The sequence below is a fragment of the Tyto alba genome, unplaced genomic scaffold (genome assembly GCF_018691265.1).
Source record: "Tyto alba isolate M040663 unplaced genomic scaffold, T.alba_DEE_v4.0 Super-Scaffold_19, whole genome shotgun sequence".
NCBI lineage: Eukaryota > Metazoa > Chordata > Aves > Strigiformes > Tytonidae > Tyto > Tyto alba.
Window position 1 is genome coordinate 2,294,429 of NW_024881281.1, and position 15,785 is coordinate 2,310,213.

Below are 15,785 nucleotides of genomic sequence, written 5' to 3' on the forward strand. Positions count from 1 at the left end.
AGGGGAGTGATGTTGATAGTGGTCTGAAGTGGTCCAGTATTCTGAACCAATTTCAGATTTGTGCATTGTTCTGAAATTATCACTTTGCCATTTATATTTGTCTCAGATGAGGACTAGGACTCAGGTTATTGTCTCTTTCTCTGATTCAGCCTATGTACCATCCTTGTTCTCTTACCTCAGTACTGTTGTGGATACATGGCTTTCTAGGATATTGGAGGTTGGCCAGATTTTTCAATCTGCTTTATTCCTGTGCAAGTTTATTTCACTTCTTTTTATCATGTATTCTTCCTTAAGTGACCCTCTTTAGGAGGATGGGAGTTGATATCCCAACTCTCAGAGTGTTGGGCCCTGCGAAAGCAATTGTGGCAAATCTGGAAATATAAAAAAAAAGAGCCTAGGACATGGATCTTTTTTAAGGTGAAAGGCAAAGAGATGTGTTCATTTAGGGATGTCAGTCTGGGATGTAGCTGGTGGTAGTGGAAGAGAATCTGTTGTTCCTTTAGTAATAGCTAGTTGAAAACTGTGGGAGGTTGTCATGCAGGGGGTGGAAAGTGATTGTCGTCAGCACCAAAGTGTTGGCTTTTCCTGTGCTTTTCTTTGATATTTTTGGTCATCCTGACTAAACAGTGAGATCATCTGTAACATATTTGGAAGAGAGGCCAGAAGCTTATTTTGTGGGTGTACACAACATGGAACTGTTGGAGATCCAGCTTATAACTTTTCTGTCTCTCAACCAAGTGCATTTCCCACTCTGGGAATTCCTCCGTGTTAAATCTGAGCCTCCGGCCGAGGGTAACTGGATGTCACCACCATGGCTGATGCCATACAGTGGGGTTAGTGACACTGTGCTGTTCATTGTGTTTCCAGGCTGAACTGCACACGGGTACCTTGCCACAGATCCAGAGCACAGCGCTTCGAGGCGAGAAACTCCATCGCATCTTCCATTATGTCCTAGACAACCTGGTCAATGTGATGAATGGATACTGCCTGCCAGAGCCCTATTTCAGCAGCAAGGTATTGGTCACCTCTTGTTTCAGAGCGAGAGCAAAAATACCCTTTCAGTTCAAGGTAAGGCTGGCTGATTGGCCTGTCGCAGCCAGAGGACCAAGAGTCAGGGCAGTACTTCCCTGCTAGTGCCACCTCGATTTGGCTTTCCTAGACTTCCTTATAGTCAGTCTCACCAGAGAGTATGATGGGACAGTCCCATCTGTGGTACCCAAAGCAAAGACAAGGAGTTGAGCTCGATCTCTACTGCTTGTGTCTGCAGCCTTGTACATGGGAGCTGCGTGCACAGCCAGATCTGGTGGAAGTCCTAGAGGGAGGAGGAGAGAAAGTGAATGAGTCCAAGTCAGCTGTTGGTGTAAAGTAGCACAGCAGCTTTGATTTACCCCAGTTCTCTTGTAGTCCCTGGACTAGCTGCCTGTTGAAAGAGTAGTGAAGACAACCTCAATGAAGAGCCTTTCTTTTTCTCCCTTCTTGCTGCTTATTCTTTTCTTGGTGCTTGTCTTTAGACTGACTTGTCTCTCTCTAGGTGAAAGGCTGGGTTGAGCGACTAATGAAGACACTGAGAGATCCATCTTTGCCTCTGCTGGAACTTCAGGACATCATGACCAGTGTTTCTGGACGGATCCCACCCAACGTTGAGAAGTCTATCAAGAAGGAGATGGCCCAGTATGCCAGCAACATCACATCGGTCCTTTGCCAGTTTCCCAGCCAACAGGTGATTAACCACGTTTATATAGAGGAATAAAAATTGATTTGTGTTGGGGCAGAGTGAGAGAGAGAAAGTTCCTTTAAATTACCTGGAGGTTATTTGGACTTGAAAGATGCATTGAACATGGGATCTTCATGATGAGAGATAGTTACCTGTATCACGTGAGCTTAAAGGCTTGCCTCCTTTGCCTGTGCTGAAGGGTATGTGTTCCCTGTTCAGTATAGCTTTAAACGGTAGTTTGGAAGCAGTTTAATCATATCAGTGGCCTTGTGGGCATTTATTTATTTGCTTTTTGCCTGGTACATATGCTACAGTGCAATTTGTAGTGTCAACGTAACCTTCAAAAAGAGTTATTACAACTAAGGGAGGCCTGGTCAGGTAATGAGATATTGGAAGATGATTTCTCCAGTATACAATATCGTGCATTGATTTGTGTATCATTGTGAGGTCATTAACTTCCTTAGCAGTTTAAGGCTTTGGCCTTTGCTGGAGTCTGTTGGAGGTCTGGTCTGGTCTGTCTGGAAGTTCTCAGCTTCTTTGCTGGTTGTTCAGCCAGATTGTCCCATCCAGGACTGGCACTGGCATGTGATCGCTCTCTTTCAGATTGCCAATATCTTGGATAGCCACGCAGCCACCTTGAACCGCAAATCAGAGCGTGAGGTCTTCTTCATGAACACTCAGAGCATTGTGCAGCTTGTACAGAGGTGAGCCATTTTCAGGGGTGCCCCCTAACTCTTTTTTTTTGCTGATGATGCTTGAAAGACCCGTGCCTGCTTGTCTTTATTCAGATGGTTTTATTACACTCAGTCTAAATCACTAGGAATAAGCCTGCGTACTTCCCTGAGGGAGTTTAACAGTGAGGGGGCCATGTGCGTGTGGCTCCTGGCTGCCTGTGGGAAGCACACGTACAGATCCTTCCTCTTTTTCCCTATGCCATATGAAAGAAAGATTCAGCTTCTGTCCTGACACTGAACACATCTTGGCCATTTCATCAAGCCGCTGGTGTATGTTATGCCTTTCAGTGTCTAGAGGTTTGAGTGTTTTTAGAAGAAAAAGGACATTTTGTGGCAAAACAAGAGCCATGCCACCCCACAACAGTAATGGCAGGCATTATGTATTCACGTAATAATTGGGGTTTTCAGAATTGGGTACGCTTCTTTCTGTAAGCAAACAGGCTTATTCTGGCACTCCTGTCGAGTGTTGTTCACTTGCAGGTGTTCAGAAGCAGGGCCGTGTGAGTCTCGCTCAGTGCTAGGTTTGGCTTACTTGCTTCTGCAGGTACCGGAGTGGTATTCGGGGTCACATGAAAGCAGTGGTGATGGATCTGCTCCGTCAGTATCTGAAGGTGGAGACTCAGTTTCAGCATGGTGAGTCTCTAAGCATATCAAGGATTTGATTTCTGAAAGAACCACGTTTGGTGCCAGAAAGTCCACATGGAGCCCCTTCAAGAAAGATTACTCTAACTTTATGGTTAGACTAAGCTACACAGGTTTTCTTTTAAAGGTCTGCCAGTCAGATCCTGTTTTTTGTAGAGAGGCTTGTGTCCAGTTTGAGGTTTTCATGGTAATAGTGCTTGTAATGCTTATGAAAAACAAATGGCAAACTCCACCCCACAGCTGTCTGTTCTGCTGATTTTCCGCTGTTGGTATATCCATCATCTTTTACACCCCATGTCATAATATGACTCTGGTCTCTTTTCAGTGTAGGAACGCTCCTTTTCCCTGTAAATCTTCAGAAGAATAGCACTTATATGAGTTTATGATCCCCTAAGTGAGGACTTTTGTATGACCTGGAGTAAAAAGACAGACTCACTGAATTACAAGTATCTTTGTGTTGCCATTTCTAGTCTGTTATTGAGCTCTCTAAAGCTCAGCCAGTCTGTGTGGTCTCTGCCCATTCTAGATCAAGATGAAGCAGTTCTCCTTTGCCTTCCCTCACTGACTCTTGTCAGCAGTGGCCCACTGCAGCAGAGTTCCCCCACTTGGGTATTCCACAAGCTTCATATTAGAAGCTTGATTTTTATTTCCTGATTCCTGGGCATCTGCAGAAAAATTAAAGTCAGAAAAACTGTTGAAATTCACCATGCTATTTAGTTCTATCTTGCCTGTTTATTAAATTCTATACTAAGAAAATCAAGTGTAATAAAAAAAAAATAAAGAAAAAGTCACCAAGTTACTTGCACCTGCTGTAAAATACCAGGAAGCTGTTTGCTGTTCATAAGAACAAAACTTGGTCTGAAACTGAGAACTGAAATAAATGCATTGCACTGCTGTATCCAAGCACAAGATGGCAATGAAGCACTAGCTAATTCTGAGGCTATAGCTCTTACAGGTAGTTCAGATTCTGCTCTACTTTTCTTTTGTCCTGCTCCAATACCTGCAGAATCCTAATGGCACTGCAGATTCATTTCCATTGCAATTTGCTGGTAGGAGAGGATGGTGCAAGTCTTTTTGCTATTATTTTATTTTCGTTGTCATTTGAATGAAAGACTGAGCTCACCATTCCTCTCTTTGTTTTGCTCACAAATGAGGTACTTGGTATTGGAACTGTTTTAATAAGAGTAGGATGTTTAACTTTTAAAGTTTGCAGTTGGGAGCGTGGTGGTGGGAGGAATGTTTCCTTCCCAGAACTGATTTTGTGAGCCATGCAATGTAGATTCTCAAAACATATATGTACAAAAATACACATCTAGTAACTTGTATTCCTTGACACAGAGGTGTGGAGACTGGAAAAAATGTGCATTTCTGATTGCAGGTCACTATGACAAGTGTGTCTTTACCCTTCGGGAAGAGAACAAAAGTGATATGAATGCTGTATTGAACTACATCTTCTCACATGCTCAGGTCACCAAGAAGAACCTGCTTGTTACAATGCTCATTGTAAGTTGTCTGTTGCTGCTCTAGAAATTTGCTGCTTCTTGTAGTTGTGTGTTTGATCCTTTGAAAGGTATTGAATTGGCAGGTCTCATCCTTAAAGATGCAAGCCTTCTAGCTACAGAAGCAGTGGCAGCAGTGTGGAGATTCTCCGTGTGTTCTTAAGGGCATATAAGCCACGCATTAGAGGAGACCCAGAACATACTGTTCAGCTCTGTGTCTGTGCATCTTCTGGTTCATGACTGTCCCGAATTGATTGCCTATCAGAGTGCAATGAAGGCTAATTATGCAAGTGATTTGTGAGCATCTGTGGGGAGATAAGAATGCAGACTTAACTCTTACACTGGGAGGATGCTAGAGGCTAACTTTCAGACAGTGGGCTGTGACTGTATTTGGTTTAGTTTGCTGCTTCATCTTCAGGGGTCTCAGAGCAGTCCTGTCTTTGTATAGCTCATGGAACTCAAACTGGAGTTGCTTGGAAAGCAAAGCAATATGCTACCAGCACAAAAAGCAGATGATTATTTTCTGGTAATAGTTCTATAATGGAAACATTTTTATGGTCCTTCATTACTAATGAGGGTGACTTCCTGGTAGCAAATGGCATTAGCCAGCCCATCTGAAAGCCCTTGAGGGCTTTCACATGCTCTTCCATGATGAGCCATAGTTTGGTCTTGTAGGTTTGGCAGTGGCTTTCTTAGCTTCTTCCTGGTTTTAGTCTCAGAAAGTCTTATCTCAGGTCTGCAGTGGTGCTTTTGGACTGGCTGTACTCTGGGCTGCATGATGAAATCTTTCTATGACTCAATACCTCAGCACAAAGCTGGGCACTCCAGATCAGGCCTCTGACTCTCGGGATGGTTTGTGGCTGTCCAGGGGGCTTGCAAAGGGATGGGGAATCTCCCGGGGTTGGAATTTGTCATGGGCAGACAGAGATTCCACTCTAGAAACACAAATAAATCCTCGTGCCAGGACCTGCCATCCCCTTCTCCTGTTCTTCTGCCTTGTTACTTCATGAAAAATCTCAGTTCTTATTAACTTCAGTCCCACTCTAATGGGTAAAATTCTCAGTGAATTACATTTCCAGGAAAAATAATTAAAAAACAACAATTGAGTCCTGTCTCTTTTTTTCCTGTTTCCTAATATGCCTCGAAAAGTCCTTGTCCCACATAATGCTTTGAATCAGAATGAATGACCACCTTCCTCAAGGCAGGATGAATGCTGTGACATGATTTTCAACAGACTTGAGTTAGGTATCCTGCTTTTTAAGAGGCTAATTACAATACTACCTCTCTCCCGTCCCCCTTCCTGCCCCCTCCCTCCTCTTTTTTTTCTTTTATTTTTTTACAAACATAATGTGGTCTATTACTGCCAAAAATATGTCCAAAGTAGCCATCCACAAAATAACTCTCAAAAATCATAATTGTCCTAGGCTGAGGCTGGATTTCTTAAATTCTCATTTGTAAGATATAAAGACCCTGGCATTCTTTCTTTCTGGCTCTCCTTTTTTCCCCCCCCTTTTTTTTTTCTTCTTTCCCTTTTTGGTGTGTGGTGTGATTGTAAGTAACGCTTGCCTTAAGAATCTCATTATTTGAACACGGAGCCATATTTCCTCTGAGAATTCTGGAGTAGCTTTGAGCCGGGGCTGTTCATTTCTCAAGTAATCATGCTGGCGTGATGGAGAGAGAAAATGGCAGCTGTTCGCAGCTCAGGCCTTCAATTTTCTTCAGAGTCCAGTCACTCAAGTGTGTAATTACACGGGGGTGCCGGGGAGGCGTTAGGCCTTGTCAAAGAGCTGGTTTGAGGCTTTGCTCGCTGCCTTTGCCAATCAGTGCAGGCAAAAGCCAGTGCAGCGCCAGCTACCTGCTTTATTTTGTTGTTGTCATCCTGATTATTTCTTGCTAAAACGAGACTGAAACTTTTTGTCTAGTTTTTCACCCCCGTGCAAGGCGTGTCTTGGAGGCAGAGCCTTGCTGCGTCTTCACGTTGTCCGTCTGAGGGAGTGAGGGCTGTGCTGGGAGATAGGGAGCACAGAGAAACGTCAGAGTTTTCCTTTTTCCTTCCTGTGTAGTCACTCTTCCCACCACTCTCAATTATTTCTACTCAGTTAATGGCCGACATCCCAGTTTGATAGAATTTAAAATATACCGGAGGGACGATGCTGCATGTGGTGGAGGAACAGGCGGGTAGCTTGCCGGTGATCCGAGCGCCACTTGCATGGCGCCTGCCAGCGCGGGGCCCTGCAAACACCAACGCTGTGTCGCAGCGGGTAACGGGGGGCTTGGGAGGGGTGACGTGCCTGGTCACAGTCTCATCTGTGGCACACCCTAGGGACTACCATCTGCTGAGTTAACGGGTCGCGCTGTTAACCGAAACGCCGTCGTTCCTCTTTCTTCTGACTCGCGTTACTCTTCGTGTCTGAGGGACCCCGTGGCACATTTGGTGTAATCATGGTGAAGGCTGTGGCATTTTAGGGGTTGCCAGGCTATTTATGTGGGGTGGTTTAAGTTTGTCCTCCAAGGGCAAACGTCATGTCAAAATACCTTGATGCTTATGTTGCTGTTATTGATGTATCCCTCAGAATCCATTATTAACAAGGGGCTCTGAGGATGGTTATAGCAATAGTGTTATGCTGCCATCATTCACCTTTTTTAGCTAGTAGGCGTTAAAGGCAGGATGGGAACTACTTCATCCTTCATATATTTGTTGAAATATAGTGTGATTTGAAGTTGTATGCTCATTTTATGTACTTAACCGACTGTTGTATGCACATCGTAGCCTTAACTGGACAGAACCGCTTGTGGCATGGCAGATGTCCTGTGTCTTACTGGCTTTTTGTTACCTTTAGCAGTAAAATTACAACACCCAGGAATTTGTATTTCAAATACAATGAAGGCAGCTCTTGAATTATTCACTATGAATTCACACAGTGACCTGGAGTGGATAGATTTACAGAACTTGTTTTGGGAACAGTCATTGTAACGTTTGCTGGCCCAAGATTGGATAGTAGGGGACAACCATCTAATAAGGGTTAGTAGCTTAGTTTTTTTAACTAAGAGTGACTGGGCTGTGGTCTCTCTCCCTGAGAGATGTATGCTATCATTCCTAGATACGGCATCGTGCTCGAGTGGGGTTGGAGAGAAAGGGGTCAAGAGCAATGTGGGGAAAAGCTATTTAGCTTTGGAATCACATGTAGTATGAGCAGTTACTTGTTAGTCAGTCTATGGGACTTGTATTACTTGTTTTTTGGTTTTACTTTATTTTCCCTGGCAGGCTTATCAATCTAACCTGCTGTGCAGAGGTTTTTCTTTTTCCCTTTCTATTTCTTGGATCTTCAAAGGGCCTTTTCTGGACTGTATGTGTTTAAAATCTCTTAAAACTTTAAGGCACCAGCTCTTTTTTTCTGTTGCAAATCCCCGTTTCATCTCTCATTTTCCTCCTATGATTCATTTACCAAGAGAAAAGCTGTTAAGTGCTGTATAGAAAAAACACATTAGAGTCTTCTAGAGGGTTTTCAGCTTTGGGAGTGGGAGGGAAGGGACTCACAAGCCAGTGTGAGTAGTTGAAGACTGCGTGATTATTCATGGGAATTTAAACTATTTTTGGAAGAAAGTGTGCGTGAGACTGCACCTCCTCTGTTCAGAAGACAAAACAGATTAAAGTCTTTACTGTTTGCATTTTTTTGAATGGCTGAATCCAAAAGAGTTTTGAAACAGCATTAACACTGAAAATTGTGCTGTTCAGATTTATTGTTTTATCCAGTCAATTTAGACAATGAAATAAGCTAGTGAACTTCCTCAGCACTAGGATTCTCTGCTTAGAAGAAATATTATGGAGTTGGTCCTGTACTGTGTCAGGAAACACATTATATCATTTATGGTTTTAGTTAGCTTTGCTTAGCCTTGTTAGAGGAATGACAGAATCTTTTTTTTCTGGTGTTGCTGAAGCTGTACAAAGCGTGTGGTTGGTTTGTGGATGTGGAGTTGTTGTTTTTTTTTTTGTTTGTTTTGAGGTTTTTTTTTTTAAGTGGACTTCAGGAGGTTCTCCCAGCAGTTAAACTTCTGTTTGGTTGAAAATTTTCTAATCTTTCCATGCTACACAAGGCATTTTGCTACAATTAAATGCTCTTTCAATTTTGCATTGCTGCTAAGGGAGAATTCTGCTACAAAGCTGAAATTGGGTAATTGGAAAATGTTTTACTTGTGTCTCTTTGATAAGTCAGTATTTCTCATGTGTTTGGATACCAAAACACATGCTACAAATAAGAAAATGGGTGATGGTGCCAGTCCTTTCCGCTGTAGCTTTATTTATATGTGTAAAATTATTGAAAGCCTAATACTTGTACACTTGTCAGCACAGAATTACAAAATAATTTAGACAGGGACCTCTAGAGGTGATGTGGTCCAGCACCTGAGTGCATGTGTGTATGTATTTCAGGCTTAAACTGCTTTGTAGGAGGACAGAAGATTATTTTCCTCTCTTCTAAACACTTTCAGTTCTCTTTATTTTTAGGACCAGCTATGTGGCCGTGACCCCACCTTGACAGATGAGCTGATTAATATTCTGACAGAGCTGACCCAGCTCAGCAAGACAACCAACGCTAAAGTGGCCCTGCGAGCGCGGCAGGTAAGGGAGCGTGTTTAGCAATCCAAGCTGATCCCTGCTAGAGACAGACTGTGCCATTGCTGATCAGATCAATAGGGACTGCTCCCACTTGGAGCTTGCTCTTTTGGAAAGTCTATATCTCTTGATGTTTATTTTGATTACTGTGCAAATGTGAAGAGTAGATTACAGCGAGCAGTGCTTTAACAATGAAGCTAATTAACCAGTGATTAACCGTTGTGACAGTCTAGCGAAGATCGCAGTAGATTCCCAGTCTCTGTAAACTTTGCAGTTCAGATTATGTTCCTTTGTCCCTGTTCCTCCAAGAAGTTTTGTCTGGCTCAGATAGGAGTTCATGGAGAGTAGCTTATTGTTTGTGCGCTAGAGGAAGTTAAAATACATTGTCACTGTGGTTCCTTCTGGCTTTCTAATCTGTCAACCCGACAAGCACAGGCTGCCTGGAAGGTGCAGGCAGCTGTACAGTAAACAGCCAGGGCATGCTATCCGTGTTCATCAGCTACCTTACGCTTGTGAATTGGCGTGGGCAGAGAACAGGGAGAGAAGTTTACTCAAGAACCAGATGTCCTTTGCAACTGCTAAGGAATTATGGTGAAGAATGATGTTGGTCTTTTTCAGGGCTTCTCTTAGCTTTTGAGTTGAGTTTTGTCAATTTATTTTTTAACCTGGAAATAATTGGAAAAACTCTTGATACTGTCATTTCCAAGAGCCTAGTACAGATAATAATTTGAATGCCAGGTATCCACCTGGATATTATTGTGAGCCTCCTCTTTGGCAGTCAGTCTGTAGCCAGGAAGGAGTGAGAGGGCATAATCGTTTCACGGTAATGCTAACCCTGTAGTCTGATCACTCCTCTCACTCCACAGTCCCTATCTCCATTCTAAAAGTCTTAAGCAAGAAAGCTGACGCTTTGGGGATCTCTCCTTTTATTTCAGAGCTTGTCTGTTGAGAATGAAGGGGGTGTTTGAAGCTGCTCAGTGACCTTATGTTTCCTTCAGGATTGTATCTGTGTCCTTGAACCATTCAGTTATTTGAACCTCTCAGCAGCATGCTGGGGATGGTGCTGCAGTCCTCGTGTATGTCTTTATGTTGCTCTTTCACTTCATTTTCCCCTGCAAGCTGCTTCCCCGTCCTATCTCCGTATCCTTCATGTTGGGCATTTAATACCTGGCACCAGTGTCTCTTGCTTCCTCTGCTCGGAAGCTGTGAAAGGCGGTCTCCGTTGCTGGCCTCCCCACAGCTGCTGCCTGCCAGATCTGCTTTCCAATTAACAGCCGGTCAGGCAATCCCCAGGACTAGCAGCTCTGCAGTGCTAAATCACATGCACTGATGGAACTTGATTGAAGCTGTTCCTTTTCTCCATGGGGAATTGCCAATAATACAAACTGAGCAGATACACAAATGAGGCTGGGGAAGGGAGAGAGTTTGCAGCATCACCCAGGTGCCACAGAATTCACAGGAGAAACCAGTCTCCTCTCCTGGGATGGAACAGACTATTGCTGCCTTGGAGGTCACAGCCTCCTGCCGATGGCCCAGCATAGCTCAGTTCCCTGACACTCCTTTATGTCTGCTGTTCACCAGGTTCTCATTGCTTCCCATCTGCCGTCCTACGAGCTGCGTCACAACCAGGTGGAGTCCATCTTCTTGTCCGCTATTGACATGTACGGACACCAGTTCTGCATTGAGAACCTGCAGGTATTTGCCAAACTTCGCTCCTTGTTTCCCTCCTTTCTTCTTCATGATCTTAATGTTCTTGTATTAAATCCCACCCCTAGTCCAAAGGTCATTGTGGCTTTAAATTGTACTGTTCTGGTTTCTAGTTTCCCCCTCATTTTTGTTTTCGTTCCTACACTGATATGGGAATGACTTTATCACAGTCTACACCTTCCTCGGTGGGGGTGCTGGTGTCCCCTTTCTGGTGACCAGCCATAGGACACGAGGAAATGGGATGAAGCTGCATCAGGGGAAGTTCAGACTGGACCTTAGGAAAAGATTCTTCACTGCGAGAGCGGTCGGTCACTGGGACAGGCTCCCCAGGGAAAATGGTCACGGCACCAAACCTGCCAGAGCTCAAGGAGCGTCTGGACGATGCTCTTAGTCATATGGTTTAGTTTTAGGTAGTCCTGCAAGGAGCAGGGAATTTGAGATATTCTGTGATTCTATGTTTTAATATAAAAAGGTTATAATCCTTGATGAACAACAGGAAAAGCATGGAAATCTAAACTAGTCGGGCTTGATTCGGGTTTTTTGCTTTTTTTGCCTGAACCTGTTTGCAAGACAGGCGATTCTCTTTCAGAACTGCTTAATGTGATCTCTTGTAGAAACTCATTTTGTCTGAGACATCCATCTTTGATGTGCTACCCAACTTTTTCTACCACAGTAATCAGGTGGTAAGAATGGCAGCTTTGGAGGTAAGTTTATTCCATCGAAAGAATAATTTTAAAAAATTTTTTCACTTTTTTGTTCTGGCTTTTTTTGTTTGTTTGCTTTGAGCACTGTTACCCTGCAAGGTTAAGAGAGCTGTAGGTTGTGTGGAATCTGGCATACTTGGAGTCTGGCATCTAACAGCATTAATACTCATAATTGACTGAAATTTCAGATTTGAGTTATCTTTTTTTCTAGAAGAAGACTTAGGTGAATGAAAGGATTGAAAGTGAAGCTGCTGTCAGAGAGTGGGGTCAGCATACCCATACAGCCTTGTGCTGGTGGTTGTATCCTGCCAGACTGGCCTTCCTCAAAGAGTAACTTTAAATTCTGGTTGAGTTACAGCTCTATCTAGGTATTCATTTGGAGGCATCTGTTTGGCTTTTAATATTTTTGAAGTATCTGGTGTATTATTTGTCTTCTTTCTCTCTGCTTCCTTAGCACAGTTACGCTGATCAAGTTTCTCTCTAACCAGGTGTATGTTCGAAGGGCATATATTGCCTATGAGTTAAACAGTGTCCAGCATCGCCAGCTGAAGGATAACACTTGTGTGGTGGAGTTCCAGTTCATGCTGCCTACCTCCCATCCAAACAGGTCAGCTCACGTGTTCAGGTGCCTTTGGATTCGGAGGTTTATGAGGGGCTACATCCTATCTTGGCAAAGAAAACTTGCAGTAGAATTGGTGGAGAAAGGGAGAGTCCCAGTGCCTCCAATAAGCACAAATTATTTAAGATAAACCCCTGCATTACCCAGTTCCTTCTCCTAAGTCATTTAAAACCTCAGGAGCTGTGGGTAGTAGTTTCTGCAGTTTGGATTCACTTAAATATGATACAGTTTTCATGTATTTTCTAATTTTTAAGTGCAGCTTGTATAGTAACTTTCCTCTAGAACTTCAGTTCTAGCTGAATCCTGAGCCTTCCAAACGATACAATTTCAGACAGAAGGATCAATTGCTTGGAATTTTAGTAAGGAACAGTCAAACAGTCTCCATCCCCTTCCTGCAGCGTTCCCTTGCCAGCCCTTTGTAGCTCTGTGATTGGCTCTACTTTCAAACCCGACTTTACTGGATAAGGTGAAATCTTTTCTAGCATGTGTTTTTTTGACTGAGAAGACCAAGATGCATGTATGAATGTATCTTATATAGAAATGCTAGAGCTGACATACTTTGGGTTTCAGTCAGTATTTTTCAGAATGTGTTTCTCGTGACCACAACCAAAAGCATCAACTATTTGTTGCCCAAGCTTGTAGAAGAAGGGTCACATCTCCTAGTGTGTGCTAAGATAATTAAAAAAAAAAAAACAAAAACAACCAAGCAAATTTGGTTATCAGAACTTCTTCAGCATCTTTCAGGTTAGTCAGTTCCTGTGTTTTTTCATTTACAACAGGATCTCAGGAGGGTATTTTAGATGATATTTTATTTTTGTCCCAGGCAGCAGAGAGCGTGCTGGAGCCAAGAGGCGCAGTGAGTCTCCGTGGCCACCGGGTGCCACTGTTGATCTGTGCTGGTTTGGCAGTATGGTACCAGTGCTATTTTTCTCCTTTGTTTCCAAACATCTTTTTCCTTATTTGATTTTTGGTGGGGCTGGGCAACGGGGTCCAGTCTCGCTTCATTGAGAATCCATCAGTACATTTTATGAAATGGTTTTCAGAATCTGGTTTGCTAGAAATGAATGACTGTCCTCAACAAGCAGCACAAAACACTCGTGATACAAATGGGACATGCATTTGGTCTCATCTGTTTCCTACATTTCTAGAATATTTGTAAATAATTGCATACTATTTTTAGTACCCCTTTATAATACTCTCCCCCTCCCCCCATTCTTTCTCCATTTCTTCTCTTTGCTGGTCTCAGTTACCTCTGTTGCTTGGGGGTTTGTTTGGCTTGCCCATGCTGACCACTGCTCTGTTACTGTGCTCAAGCTTAATTGGACAAGGTCAGCTGGAAGAGAAGAACTGTTACCTGCTGGGGGAACAGCTTCTTTGTCCTGAAATCTCTTCTCTCCTTTACGCTGAATTCACTGGGGCAACGTTCTGAAGCTCGGTTCTGCTTCTCAACCATCGGCGCTGCTGATAGTTGACTGAAAATGCATCGCAGTCCTTGTGCAGAGGCAAGCAGGCCTGGGCACAGATTCACTGCTTGCATAGGCAGGTTCAGTTCCTTTGAGTTGCACCTCCATCTGTTAGTGATGAATTTGGCTCCTGTTGCTTGATGCAGCTTCTTGCAGTGTATCCCTACTTGTGTGGCTATTGTGTGGCTGGGTGCTGAAGCGCAGCCAGCAGCAGGATACCTAGGGTCTTAAATTAGCACTGGGTGCGTAGATTTAAGCTGGTTGTAAAGGGAGACCTTTCACTAAGCCCAAGACACAGAAATCTCAAAACTCTGACATTGTCTTGCTTAAGTCTTCTTTGTTGTTTTTGACCATGTTCTACGTCTATCATATGTTTTTCTGTATCTTCTGCAGCATGAACTTTTAGACTGAGAAGCTAAAAATGCATTCCAGGATCAAACCCCAAAGCCCACATATCCCAGCTGACCAAGCAAAATGTCCCTTGAGGCTCTGCAGGGTTAGGTCCTGGTGAACCAGGAATAGATCCCAGAGAGCCCTTAAGAGAGCATTTTCTCTTGGAGGTGGTGTTGGTTGTATGATGCCACACATTTCAGCACTTTATCAGATATTTTGAAGCCCTGGTCCCTTTTGTGCCTGATTTCCATTAACATTTAAGGGCCTGAATTTTACTGGAGCAAATACTCATGGAGAGAAAATTGCAAACTGATGATGATTGTTATATTTAAATTACTTGTTACTGGTATTTAACCCTGCTATGCCTTTAGTTAATTGTAACAGAAACAATCATAGTCACTACCTCTGATCTGACTAATCACAGTTAGGCAATTGGACTTTGTATTTTTGGCTAATGAATGATTGCCATCAACTACCCACAGGAAAGCATTACGTGGAAGCAGAGAGGAAAGAAAAACTGTTAAGTCTGCTAACAGAGTCATAGAAATGCAGCCTGCTCCTGTTGGGTTTTGTGGGCAGAAACTGTTTTGGGAATTATTTGTTTAAATTAATAGAAAACATCCTGTTGTAAGATCCCAGTTGCAAGGGTAAGACATAGGGAGAAAAACTGCTTATAATTGAAACCATAGAGTGCTTTATAGATAAAACCAGCATTCCTTATTGCCCGGTGCAAGGCAGATGAGGAGTACAGCGTAACCATCTGGTGCCTTTTGCAGTAAATGGAGTTTGCAAGCCCTCTCCAAGTAGAGGGCGTTGCAGTAATCCAATCTGGAGGAAGCGATACAAGGGTATCTACGGGATGCTGCTCGCTACATGCTGCAGCAGGGTACTGCAAACAAATGCTTATGTGCAGAGCCCCTTGCATTTGGATAACCTGCCTCTTTCAGTCAGATAGAGTCCTGGGGAGAAAAGATGTGAAGAAGAAATGAGCCCTGTTCTGAGCTGTTCTTTGCTTCCCTCTTGTTCAGACTGCCCTGCTGAGATGGGAAGCTGGTGGAATATTGCCTGGTGTTTAGAGAGTTCAGCTTCCTTTGTGAGAATGGCAAGCCAGGTGACAGACACTGAAAGGCCTTTCTTAGGTGTTCAGCACATGAAACAGTGCTTGCCTAATCTTAGCTTAAAATCTGTTCAAAGACACATTGTGTGTCTGGTAAACGGAGAGGGAGAGGGAATTATAGTGCTTTTTCAACAGGAGAAGTTTTTTTCTAATAATCCCCCTCTCCTCTCATGCTTTAGAACAGCCTTTCTTATGTCTGAAGCTGTAAGGTTTAAATTAAACTGGGACATTGTGTGCTGTAGCCAGCTTTTGGAGCCTGCTGCAGAATCGTGCTGCTGCACCGCTCCTAGAGCATCCCCTTTTCTCCAGCTCACTGCATTCCCCCAGCCAGGTTGTTCACCTGCTCTCCTCATCTTTCCTTCCCCAGTGCTGGAGGATCAGAAGGGAAGAACTCAAGAGGTAAATGTGTTCCCATAAAACAGATCCCTCTGTTTTACTCAGAGGTAAATGTGCTCCCTCTGTCAGCTGCTAAGACAATCGCTGACGAGGGTGACTTAGGGATTCTGGCTATATCTTTATTTTGGGGTATGGCAGTGATACCACAGGGCTCTGCCTTCTGCAAATGTTGAACCCCAGAGGCA

The 15,785-nt window shown here is 43.5% G+C and overlaps 1 protein-coding gene across 8 annotated transcripts in view; it reads left to right on the top strand.

The window, feature by feature from the left end:
• Positions 1-15,785, top strand: part of ACACA (acetyl-CoA carboxylase alpha) — a 141,095-nt gene that overhangs the window by 40,479 nt on the left and 84,831 nt on the right. For all 8 annotated transcript variants that reach the window (XM_033004779.2, XM_042791599.1, XM_042791598.1 and 5 more), the window contains 9 exons: positions 868-1,014; positions 1,532-1,720; positions 2,318-2,418; positions 2,993-3,081; positions 4,469-4,593; positions 9,094-9,207; positions 10,783-10,896; positions 11,523-11,612; positions 12,101-12,219. In XM_033004779.2, the coding sequence (XP_032860670.1) occupies positions 868-1,014; positions 1,532-1,720; positions 2,318-2,418; positions 2,993-3,081; positions 4,469-4,593; positions 9,094-9,207; positions 10,783-10,896; positions 11,523-11,612; positions 12,101-12,219 (1,088 nt within the window). The remainder of the gene's footprint in view (positions 1-867; positions 1,015-1,531; positions 1,721-2,317; positions 2,419-2,992; positions 3,082-4,468; positions 4,594-9,093; positions 9,208-10,782; positions 10,897-11,522; positions 11,613-12,100; positions 12,220-15,785) is intronic.